This window comes from Salvelinus namaycush, chromosome 32 (genome assembly GCF_016432855.1).
Source record: "Salvelinus namaycush isolate Seneca chromosome 32, SaNama_1.0, whole genome shotgun sequence".
In the NCBI taxonomy this organism is placed as follows: Eukaryota; Metazoa; Chordata; class Actinopteri; order Salmoniformes; family Salmonidae; genus Salvelinus; species Salvelinus namaycush.
Window position 1 is genome coordinate 1,509,805 of NC_052338.1, and position 12,291 is coordinate 1,522,095.

Consider the following 12,291-nt stretch of genomic DNA (forward strand, 5'->3'; position numbering starts at 1 on the left):
ATTCTTCAGTAAATGTTTGTAACTTTGAGCCTTTTTCCCTTCTGCCCACTTGTTCCTCTCCTATTGACCATAATATGTATGTATATACACTGAACAAAAATATAAACGCAACATGTAAGGTGTTCGTTTCATGAGCTAAAGTAAAAGATCCCAGAAATGTTCCATATGCATAAAATGCTTATTTCTCTCAAATGTTGTGCACACATTTGTTTACATCCCTGTTGGTGACCATTTATCCTTCTCCTGCCAAGATAATCCATCCACCTAACAGGTATGATATATCAAGATGATTAAACAGCATTATCATTACACAGGTGCACCTTGTGCTGGGGCCAATAAAAGGCCACTATCAAATGTGCAGTTTTGTCAGACAACACAGATGTCTCAAGTTTTGGGGGACTGTGCAATTGCAGGAATGTCCACCAGAGCTGTTGCCAGAGAATGTAATGTTAATTTCTCTAACATAAGCCACCTCCGTTGTTTTAGAGAATTTGGCAGTACGTCCAACCGGCCTCACAACCGCAGACGTGTATGGCGTTGTGTGAGCGGTTTGCTGATGTCAACGTCGTGAACAGTGCCGCATGGTGGCGGTGGGGTTATGGTATGGCAAGGCATAAGCTACAGACAAACACAATTGCGTTTTATCGATGGCAATTTGAATGCACAAAAATACGGTGACAAGATCCTGAGGCCCATATTTTTAAAGATATCTGTGACCAACAGATGCATATCTGTATTCCCAGTCATGTGAAATCCATAGATTAAGGCCAAATTAATATATTTAAATTGACTGATTTCCTCATATGAACTGTAACTCAGTAAAATCTTTGAAATTGGTGCATGTTGAGTTTATATTTTTGTTCAGTATAAAATTGTGTAGGTAACCACAGATTCTTATTTGAAATTACAACTATAAGCGGTGAGCACAGCAATGATATAAAATACCCACAAAAAAATCTGTCTATCCATCTCTCTCTGCACTCCTTCTCCATGATGCTCATTTTCATTTGACTCACCACCTGCCAATATTCATGGAGTATTTTTGTATAGTGACTTCTCCAAAACATCCATCTCCTTCAGCAGCACCATCCCTATTTCTCCTATTTCTTTGCTGCTCCTCTACATCTCCAGGCTGGCCTTGACCCATTCCTCCTTAGCCCATCTCCTCTCCAATTAGCCAGGTTAAGCTCCAGCTCACGCTTTAGCTCGGTCAAGGTGTTATTCTCATCCTTACTCCCCTTCTCCACTACAAGCTTTTGCCTTTGAGGCTGTTATTCTCTATCCCTTTGTCTTTCTACCTCCTTGACCTCTCCTCATATTGTCCTGCCACAAGCCTTTGGATTTCCTCCTCACTAGCTCCTTCTGCCACAACAAACCCAAATGAATGGAAAAGATAAGCACCATACAATCATTCAGTGCTTATAGTTTCCATTCATTTCAGGGTGACATTTCCCGTAACCTTAAATTCACATTGATTACAGACTGCAATTGAAATCACTCCTTAGTTTAATGCCATTACTATTTCATTGTGGATGAAAAAAAGTACAAGATCACCTGAATACAACAATGACATCCTTTACGGAACAATGGATTCCCCAGACCAATATACATTTACATGATCAGAAGATGCCTTGACAGGAACAACTAAATTATGAGTGGAATGGTACACCATAAAACCCATTAATTACCTACTAAAATCAATACTATAAGTTACAAAAACTTCTCACATGAGGCAAATCGTTAGACTAGCTCTACATCCATAATATGAATACAGAATTATAATTTTTTAAAGGTGTTGGCAATATGGAAACAAATAGATTCCCACTCTGGGGGGCAGTTGTAATTCACAATTATGTACACATCTGTATAAAGGGTTTTATACACAGTACATTTTGTTGTTTTTCTAAAAGCCCTTTAAAATAACCACAAACAATCTAATGATCCAACTGAGTGCTTTTGTGTATGGTATGTCACATATACCAAACCCCCATCTTGAACATAAAAAACCCACCCACATCAAGGCCTGTTTTACTCAAAATTATATTTTCAAAACCCTAAACCATCCATTACATTTTCATGATGATATTCCCTTTCCCGAGATTATCTCTTTTCTTTGTCTGTTGCCTCTTCTCCCTCAGTGTGTGTCTTCTGGTGTGCCTTTAGGTTGCTCTCCCGACTAAAGCTCTTGCCGCAGGTGGGGCAGTTGTGTCGGCCAGAGCTGTGAGCCCTGGCCATGTGGGCTTTGAGCTGCTCCAGCCGGGCATAGCTCTCTTCACACTCAGAGCAGGGGTGAGCCTTGCGAGGTTGAGGCGGCCTCCCGTGCTTCTTCTTCTTGTGGGCCCGGAGAAGGGCAACAGAGGAGAAGGTGAGGTCACACTCAGCTTCAGAACAGGGGATTTGGAGCTCCTCCTTAGGGGGTCGCCCCGGTCCTTTCCCTCTTTTTGCCACAGACTCGTCTCCCCCCTCCTCAGCTTCTCCGCTCTTCTCTCCGTTTGCTGCCTCAGCCACTTTCTTGGGAGGTCGGCCACGTTTTTTGGCCGGGACCTTTGCATCGCAATGCTGATCACCCGCAAAGTTCTCCTGATGCAGCACAAGATCCACCTCCGCCTCAAACCCGCGGCCACACTTGCCACAACGGTGAGTCTTGGTGTCATCATCCTCCTCTTCCAGTGGCTGGGGGTGCTGGGTGAGGCGGTGGGTGCGTAACTGGTTTGGGCCCCGGAATACCATGCCACATTCCTTGCACACACACTGCCGCTCCTTGCACAGCTGTCGCCGGTGGACTGTCAACTATGAGAGACAGAAACAAAATTATTAAGAGGCTTAGGGCATCTTGAGGAAACAAACTTGGTGACTTGGTCCCCATTGGACAACAGAAGGCAGATGCACTACAGAGCACCTGCTTAGCCACTGGTTCTTTATCTTTATTGGGATTCCCATTAGCTGATGCCATGACCACAGCTAATATTGCTGGGGTCCTAATATCTAATGGAGAGACTATGTAAACATAACTGGTACCGTAGATCTGTCTGCATTCTATGGGATGCGTGAGATAATGAGAAGCACTAATACATTCTGGGTCTTGTGTTTTCGTCACTGGTTATTTAGACGCATCAGGATTGGGCGAAGGTAGTGCTTAACTCTTGACAATCATGGGAATTAGCCTATATGGACAGGGATAAATTCAAATGTTTCTTACAGAAGAAATGTAAAAAGTTATATAGGGAAATTATTAGACCAAAGCTGATAACAGTTCAAGACTGAATCCAAACATTACACTTGATTTTATGTGCATTTTACATTTACTGTACTTTTCACTGCATTTGTTAATAACAAAATCTGAAAATACTCTGGATACATTCAGTAACATAAGAATATTCCTGCATTTACAATGGTTTGAATGAGGAATAACAACTGCAGTCTCCAAGTGGCCACACACCTAAATGTGCACAGTTCCTAAGTCATTTCAAGCCGTTTGAAGAGACTCAAATCCAACTTTTTTGCATATCCGATTCAAATCTGTTATTTTTCCTGCAGTCTGAAAAAGCTAAAGGCCACATTTCAAACCACCTTCATAGGTGGTTTGAAGTCAGATACAAATCCGATACCTGGCCATGTGACTTATGACTGAACGGTCAAATCTGATTTATTTGCAGTCAAGTGGTTTTTGGACTCATTTGGCATTTCTTGTTGCTTGCTAGCTACTCTGTTGAGTTTGACAAGAACATGGAGGTTGTAGCTAACTAGCTTGTTAATTGTTTACAAACAAAATGAGTGAATGTGCTAGAAAGCTGAACAGCTACTTAGCTATAGCTGACTGCTGTGACTAGCCAAAAATGACTCCTTCTGAAAGTTGTATCATCTTATCATTTGAGGCTTTAAAAAGTGTTCTTACACTATAATTTTGAACATTCAAAGCAACCGGGAAAAGTTCCATGGCAGGCATTGTTGCTACATAACTTCTGAGTGATAGGAAGCACGAGCACCAATCTGCCTACACCACTGTACTATGACAACAAGTGTAGCCATGACAGCAAATGACTGATGCCTGAACACATACGTCTGATTTGGTCACTTGTAACTTGCTGTTTGGACAGTCAGTATTCTAAAACGGAATTTGAAAAACAAAACTTATTGGAGCATTCTGTGTGAACAAGGCTAAAGAAGAGTCTTCAAATATAATATAAGGTGCTTTTTTGAGCTGAGGAACTAGTCAGTATTCCAAAACGGAATTTGAAAAACAAAACTTATTTGAGCAGTGTGCACAAGGCTAAAGAAGAGTCTTCAAATATAAGGTGCTTGAGCTGAGCACACTTGTAGTTGTTTGGAAAAGCCCTGCATCCCCACCATCGCACAATTACTGTTGTTTACACAATCCACAAACAGCCCATTTTAAATCGTAATCTGGGTCAGGTGGGCATCATTTGAAAGGTTGTTTGAAAGGTTGTTCCAACATGTATTTTTTTATGTAACCTTTATTTAACTAGGCAAGTCAGTTAAGAACAAATTATTATTTACAATGACGGCCTACCTTGTTCAGGGGCAGAACGACAGATTTTTACCTTGTCAGCTCGGGGATTCGATCAGGCAACCTTTCGGTTACTGGCCCAACGCTCTAACCACTAGGCTACCTGCCGCCCCATGACTAGCTAAGTTATAAGTGTTAGGTTTTCACAAGGCAATTCAGCAAAACAGATCAGAATTTTGGTGCGCTTAGAAAGGAGTCATGAGTGCCTTCAGATGCGTGTTCTGCAGTGAATTTTCTTCACAATAGACAAACATAGGCTCATTCTGTTCAGAACAACCCAGGTTGACACCATGTCATCTTGTAACTGTACATAAAAGAGTGATTATAAACAATGACACTGTATATGACATGAGTTTTGTGATATGGAAATGTGATATGCACATTTGGACTTTTGGGCTTGTATGACATCAGTGGTATTTATTTTAATCTTCAATGTCTCATCTTTCAAAATACATTCAGTCTTCTTCATATATATAGAATTCCCTCAAACAACAACAACAAAAAAAAAGCAAAAGTTACCCAATTAGCAGGAAGGACGGGGGCAACTTCTTGCCGCATGCGGTGCTGAAGTTCAGAACAGCTGTCAGTCAAAAGCCATACAGCACTGTGAAGCGCAGAGCCTGAGCTCTGACGTCATTTATAGCTTATCAGTGCCCAAATCTGCCATTTTCAACCCGAGTACGGGTATAAAAGGGTTAAATGACTTTGCTTTGATGGATGATAAACACAGGTGAAAATATCAGAAGGGAGGGCTTTGGCTAAGAGTTTCCTTTTGCGAGGGTGGAGACGTCGCAAACCGGAAATCTCAACTTCTTACACGTTTACCCCCAAAACCTATTCGAGCATCTGACCAAATTTGGAACGATTTTAGTTCTGGGTTAACTGAGATTACTGGGGTCCTTTCACACAACTAAAAGTCATTAGAGACAAAAGACTTTACTACTTTCATTGAAAGACCGTTGTCTCACCTCAGAGAAGGTCCGGAAGCTTCCCTGGCAGTGGGCGCAGCGGAAGGGCTTGTCTTCCAGGCTGTGTGAGGTCTGGTGCTGTGTCAGCTCCTCAGAGGAGGAGAAGGTACGATCGCACACATAACAGGTGAACAGCGTATCGGTCTGCAAAATAACACAAAACAGCAAATAATTAAGTGTTAGAGGTAATGTACATCATTATATATGCTGTGCATATAGGGCTATAGCATCCTGCTGTTAAGCTGTGTGCTTTGCAGCTCCGGGGTGAAGTTTCCCATAGGTACACCATACAGATTTACGATCAGCTCCCCTGCCCTCCACAATTATTATTTGACCCTGCTGGTCATTTATGAACATTTTGAACATCTTGGCCATGTTCTGTTATAATCTCCACCCGGCACAGCCAGAAGAGGACTGGCCACCCCTCATAGCCTCGTTCATCTCTAGGTTTCTTCCTAGGTTCTGGCCTTTCTAGGGAGTTTTTCCTAGCCACCATGCTTCTACACCTGCATTGCTTGCTGTCTGGGGTTTTAGGGTGGGTTTCTGTACAGCACTTTGTGACAAAAGCTGATGTAAGAAGGGCTTTATAAATACATTTGATTGAAATTTGATTGAATTCTAAACCTAACCATTACTAAAGAAAATCTAAAAAATTACCCAAGATCAGCATCTAGGGGCAATTTCACCCTACTCCTGCAATGCATCTTGCATTTCTTTTATCCATTCCGTACCTGTTGGAGTGACTGCTTGTATTCCTCACGATGGCTCTTTCGCATGTGCCTCTCCTTGGCCTTGGCATTACAAAATGTAATGAAGCATTGAAAACACTGTAGGCTGTCATGCTGATCTGCAATAAAAGGAGAGGAGATACTGCACTTGAAATTCAAACACATTAACAACTATCTGTAATCACTATCAAACGCTCCCTAAAACACTTAAATCGACCTGGCCCGGGTATCCTGGAAGGATATTGACCTCATCCCGTCAGTAGAGGAAGCTTGGTTGTTCTTTAAAAGTAATTTCCTCACCATCTTAAATAAGCATGCCCCTTTCAAAAAATGTAGAACTAAGAACAGATATAGCCCTTGGTTAACTCCAGACCTGACTGCCCTCGACCAGCACAAAAACACCCTGTGGCGGACTGCACTAGCATCGAATAGTCCCTGCGATATGCAACTTTTCAGGGATGTCAGGAACTAATACACACAGTCAGTTAGGAAAGCAAAGGCTAGCATTTTGCAGAAATCAAACAGAAATTTGCATCCTGTAGCTCTAACTCCAAAAAGTTCTGGGACACTGTAAAGTCCATGGAGAATAAGAGCACCTCCTCCCAGCTGCACATTGCACTGAGGCTAGGAAACACTCACCAACGATAAATCCACTATAATCGAGAATTTCAATAAGCATTTCTCTATGGCTGGCCATGCTTTCCTCCTGGCTACCCCAACCCCGGCCAACAGCTACGCACACCCCGCAGCGACTTGCCCAAGCCTCCCCAGCTTCTCCTTCACCCAAATCCAGATAGCTGATGTTCTGAAAGAGCTGCAAAACCTGGACCCGTACAAATCAGCAGGGCTAGACAATCTGGACCCTCGCTTTCTAAAATTATTCGCCGCCATTGTTGCAACCCCTATTACAAATCTGTTCAACCTCTCTTTCGTATCGTCCGAGATTCATAAAGATTGGAAAGCTGCCGCGGTCATCCCCTCTTCAAAGGGGGAGACACTCTAGACCCAAACTGTTACAGAACTATATCCATCCTGCCCTGCCTTTCTAAAGTCTTCGAAAGCCAAGTTAACAAACAGATCACTGACCATTTCGAATCCCACCGTACCTTCTCCGCTGTGCAATCTGGTTTCCGAGCTGGTAACGCTCAAGGTACTAAACGATATCATTGATAAAAGACAGTACTGTGCAGCCATCTTCATCGACCTGGCCAAGGCTTTCGACTCTGTCAATCACCGTATTCTTATCGGCAAACTCAACAGCCTTGGTTTCTCAAATGACTGCCTCGCCTGGTTCACCAACTACTTCTCTGATAGAGTTCAGGTTGTCAAATCGGAGGGCCTGTTGTCCGGACCTCTGGCAGTCTACGGGGGTACCACAGGGTTCAATTCTCGGGCCGACTCTTTTCTCTGTATATATCAATGATGTCGCTCCTGCTGCGGGTGATTCCTTGATCCACTTCTACGCAGACGACACCATTCTGTACACATCTGGCACTTCTTTGGACAGTGTTAACAAACCTCCAAACGAGCTTCAATGCCATACTCCTTCCGTGGCCTCCATCTGCTCTTAAACGCAAGTAAAACTAAATGCATGCTCTTCAACCGATCGCTGCATGCACCCGACCGCCCAATTAGCATCACTACTCTGGACAGTTCTGACTTAGGTATTTGTAGTTGTCCACATATTCTAGGTGTCTGGCTAGACTGTAAACTCTCCTTCCATACTCATATTAAGCATCTCCAATCCAAAATTAAATCTAGAATTGGCTTCCTATTTCGCAACAAAGCCTCCTTCACTCATGCTGCCAAACATACCCTCGTAAAACTGACTATCCTACCGATCCTCGACTTTGGCGATGTCATTTACAAAATAGCCTCCAACACTCTACTCAGACAACTGGATGCAGTCTATCACAGTGCCATCCGTTTTTTTAACAAAGCCCCATATACCACCCACCACTGCGATCTGTATGCTCTTGTCGGCTGGCCCTCGCTACATATTTGTCGCCAGACCCACTGGCTCCAGGTCATCTATAAGTCTTTGCTAGCTAAAGCTCCTCCTTATCTCAGCTCACTGGTCATCATAACAACACCCACCCGTAGCACGCGCTCCAGCAGGTATATTTCACTGGTCACCCCCAAAGCCAATTCCTCCTTTGACCGCTTTTCCTTCCAGTTCTCTGCTGCCAATGACTGGAACGAATTTATAAAAATAAATAAATAAAATAAAAATCGCTGAAGTTGGAAACGTATATCTCCCTCACTAGCTTTAAGCATCAGCTATCCGAGCAGCTTACCGATCGCTGCAGCTGTACACAGCCCATCTGTAAATAGCCCATCCAACTACCTACCTCATCCCCATATTGTTTTAATTAACTTTTTTGCACACCAGTATTTCTACTTGCACATCATCATCTGCACATATATCACTCCAGTGTTAATTTGCTAAATTGTAATTACTTCGCTTCTATTGGCCTATTTATTGCCTTACCTCCTTACTCCATTTGCACACACTGTATATAGATTTTTCTATTGTGTTATTGACTGTTCTTTTGTTTATCCCATGTGTAACTGTGTTGTTTTTTTGTCCCACTGCTTTGCTTTATCTTGGCCAGGTCGCAGTTTCAAATGAGAACTTGTTAAATAAAAGGTGAAAAAATATGTATATATATATATATATATATATATACACACAAATGTGTGCTTACAGGGTTGGATAGCAGGAACAGTCTGTGGCTTGATGGTGGACGCTGTGGCACTGGTCATCACCTCTTCCCCCAGAACGACCTGCTCTATGTCCAACATAACATTACCCAACTCCATTGACGTCTGAATCCACCCAGCAATGCAAACACAAGTTTACATAGGGCTGTAACAAAAATATAGGCATCATCGGATGTGGGAATAAATTCATATTTTCAGCATTGTCTTATTTTTCTAATGTTAATTGGCAACTAATAGCAAGCCAATGTGAACCTGTGTGTATGTTTCGATAACTAACGTTAATTAGGTAACGTAGCCAGCAACAAGCAACAAAATGCGCCGTGGATCAAATGATTGAGGAACTTGATGAATGATTATTTAGCATGCTAGCTAGCTAGGAAGGCTGGCGGGCTTAGCCTTTGCCACCAGATATACGTTTTACAGAACAGAAAAATGCATTGATAACCACCCAGAAAAACTACAAATATAAGAAAGCAAATAACGTAATATATTTAGCCAGGCAATGCAGAAAACAGGGAGGGGGAAATTAACTGTAACTAAAGCATACATTTTCCGCTAAAATTATGAAATTGCATTAGCTATATTGTTGCATTCGGTTTTCATGCAAATGTATTTATATAATTTGGGATTGCACACTAAAATCCAAGGCAAAATCTATGTAAACATTTATACGTAAGCTAGCTAGTTAGCTTCAACCGTTGCTTACCCAAAGTGTCCAATGAAATGAAGTCTTTGTGTGAACTCTTGACCCATATCACGTGACACTGGATCTTACGGGCTTGGCAAATCACTGCTAGTTGAGAGACTGGGTGGGAGAAAAACCCTTAATATCCAAGTTGCCTCGATTTGACTGCATATTCATGACATGAGGCTAGTAGCATAGCGTCTCTGTCTATTGAATACAGGCAGTTGAAGTCAACAACCTTCATCGAATATTCTAAACAAGATTACAATAATGAGATGTATCGTGGTAGCCAGGTGGTACGCAGGACTTGTTCATTCTGCAGAACAGCAATGTTGGCATATATGCCTACAGGAGGGAGCTGTTGAGGATGGATGGTTTATCGGTGACTGTTGCCTACTCATTTGTCTTAAAGCAACTAACGTTACCTCATCATCTCTTTGTAGCGTTGTTTTTATAGCTTGAGCCAAATAAATGCTTTTGGTTGTACTCAATCTCTGACACTAGCACTTCTATTTCAGTCTCTTTTTTTCTCTTAGCAGTTGTGGGTTGCGACGTTGTATATTCCCCATGCGCTTTAAAGGGATGATTTTTACCATATATGGTTCATTAGGTGAATTTCGAAACGTAAATACACAAGGTCTTGCACCAAGGCTGAGAACTGAGGCTGAGAACAATTGGTATTTATCTATGGTTATCTCCTACAGGTGTGCTTATATTGTTTGATAAATCACACTTACAGATCACGAAGTCAGCTAATTTCCAAGCCATTCATATGCAAATCCGTTTGATTCATACACTGGCTTGTCTGGCTGTCATGTTTTTATTTTAACCTGCCCTTCCCTTATCTACACTGAAATAATCTCAAATGAAATTTTATTTGTCACATACACATGGTTATCAGATGTTAATGCGAGCGTAGCGAAATGCTTGTGCTTCTAGTTCAGACCATGCAGTAATATCTAACAAGTAATCTAACAATTTCACAACAGCTACCTCATACACACAAGTGTAAAGGAATGAATAAGAATATGTACATAAAAATATATGGATGAGCGATGGCCAAATGGCATAGGCAAGATGCAGTAGATGGTATAGAGTACAGTATATACATATGAGATGAGTAATGTAGGGTATGTACACATTATATAAAGTGGCATTGTTTAAAGTGGCTAGTGATACATGTATTACATCCAATTTTTAATTATTAAAGTGGCTAGAGATTTGAGTCAGTATGTTGGCAGCAGCCACTCAATGTTAGTGATGGCTGTTTAACAGTCTGATGGCCTTGAGATAGAAGCTGTTTTTCAGTCTCTCAGTCCCTGCTTTGATGCACCTGTACTGACCTCGCCTTCTGGATGATAGCAGGGTGAACAGGCAGTGGCTCGGGTGATTGTTGTCCTTGATGATCTTTTTGGCCTTCCTGTGACATCGGGTGGTGTAGGTGTCCTGGAGGGCAGGTAGTTTGCCCCCGGTGATGCGTTGTGCAGACCTCACTACCCTCTGGAGAGCCTTACGGTTGTGGGCGGAGCAGTTGCCGTACCAGGCGGTGATACAGCCCGACAGGATGCTCTCGATTGTGCATCTGTAAAAGTTTGTGGGTGTTTTTGGTGACAAGCCACATTTCTTCAGCCTCCTGAGGTTGAAGAGACGCTGCTGCGCCTTCCTCATCACACTGTCTGTGTGGGTGGACCATTTCAGTTTGTCCGTGATGTGTACGCCGAGGAACTTAAAACTTTTCACCTTCTCCACTACTGTCCCGTCGATGTGGATAGGGGGCTGCTCCCTCTGGTGTTTCCTGAAGTCCACGATCATCTCCTTTGTTTTGTTGACATTGAGTGTGAGGTTATTTTCTTGACACCACACTCCGAGGGCCCTCACCTCCTCCCTGTAGGCTATCTCATCGTTGTTGGTAATCAAGCTTACCACTGTAATGTTGTCTGCAAACTTGATGATTGAGTTGGAGGCGTGCATGGCCACACAGTCATGGGTGAACAAGGAGTACAGGAGAGGGCTGAGAACGCACCCTTGTGGGGCCCCAGTGTTGAGGATCAGCGGGGTGGAGATGTTGTTTCCTACCCTCACCACCTGGGCGCGGCCCGTCAGGAAGTCCAGGACCCAGTTGCACAGGGAGGGGTCGAGACCCAGGGTCTCGAGCTTAATGACAAGTTTGGAGGGTACTATGGTGTTAAATGCTGAGCTATAGTCGATGAACAGCATTCTTACATAGGTATTCCTCTTGTCCAGATGGGTTAGGGCAGTGTGCAGTGTGATTGCGTCGTCTCTGGACCTATTGGGGCGGTAAGCAAATTGGAGTGGGTCTAGGGTGTCAGGTAGGGTGGAGATGATATGGTCCTTAACTAGTCTCTCAAAGCACTTCATGATGACGGAAGTGAGTGCTACGGGGCGATAAGTCATTTAGCTCAGTTACCTTAGCTTTCCTGGGAACAGGAACAATGGTGGCCCTCTTGGGAACAGCAGACTGGGATAAGGATTGATTGAATATGTCCGTAAACACACCAGCCAGCTGGTCTGCGCATGCTCTGAGGACACGGCTAGGGATGCCGTCTGGGCCGGCAGCCTTGCGAGGGTTAACACGTTTAAATGTTTTACTTACGTTGGCTGCAGTGAAGGAGAGCCGGCAGGTTTTGGTAGCGTGCC

General features: G+C 43.1%; 1 protein-coding gene across 1 annotated transcript; it reads right to left on the minus strand.

Annotated features, from left to right (window-relative positions):
• Nucleotides 1-1,488: 1,488 nt before the first annotated feature.
• Nucleotides 1,489-9,543, minus strand: LOC120027246 (zinc finger protein 436-like). Its single transcript, XM_038972146.1, has 4 exons — nt 8,933-9,543; nt 6,228-6,343; nt 5,497-5,640; nt 1,489-2,790 (listed from the first exon to the last, which is right to left on the minus strand). The coding sequence occupies exons 1-4, from the start codon at nt 9,045-9,047 to the stop codon at nt 2,101-2,103; spliced, it is 1,065 nt and encodes a 354-aa protein (XP_038828074.1). The 5' UTR covers nt 9,048-9,543; the 3' UTR covers nt 1,489-2,100.
• Nucleotides 9,544-12,291: the final 2,748 nt, after the last annotated feature.

Bases quoted from the DNA above. Each gene is read 5' to 3' on its own strand.
- LOC120027246 (XM_038972146.1), bottom strand. From the start codon at position 9,047: ATGGAGTTGGGTAATGTTATGTTGGACATAGAGCAGGTCGTTCTGGGG. The intron at 6,344-8,932 runs GTAAGCACACAT...CTTTTATTGCAG, and splicing joins TGTTCCTGCTATCCAACCCT to ATCAGCATGACAGCCTACAG. The intron at 2,791-5,496 runs GTGAGACAACGG...TGTCTCTCATAG, and splicing joins GCTTCCGGACCTTCTCTGAG to TTGACAGTCCACCGGCGACA.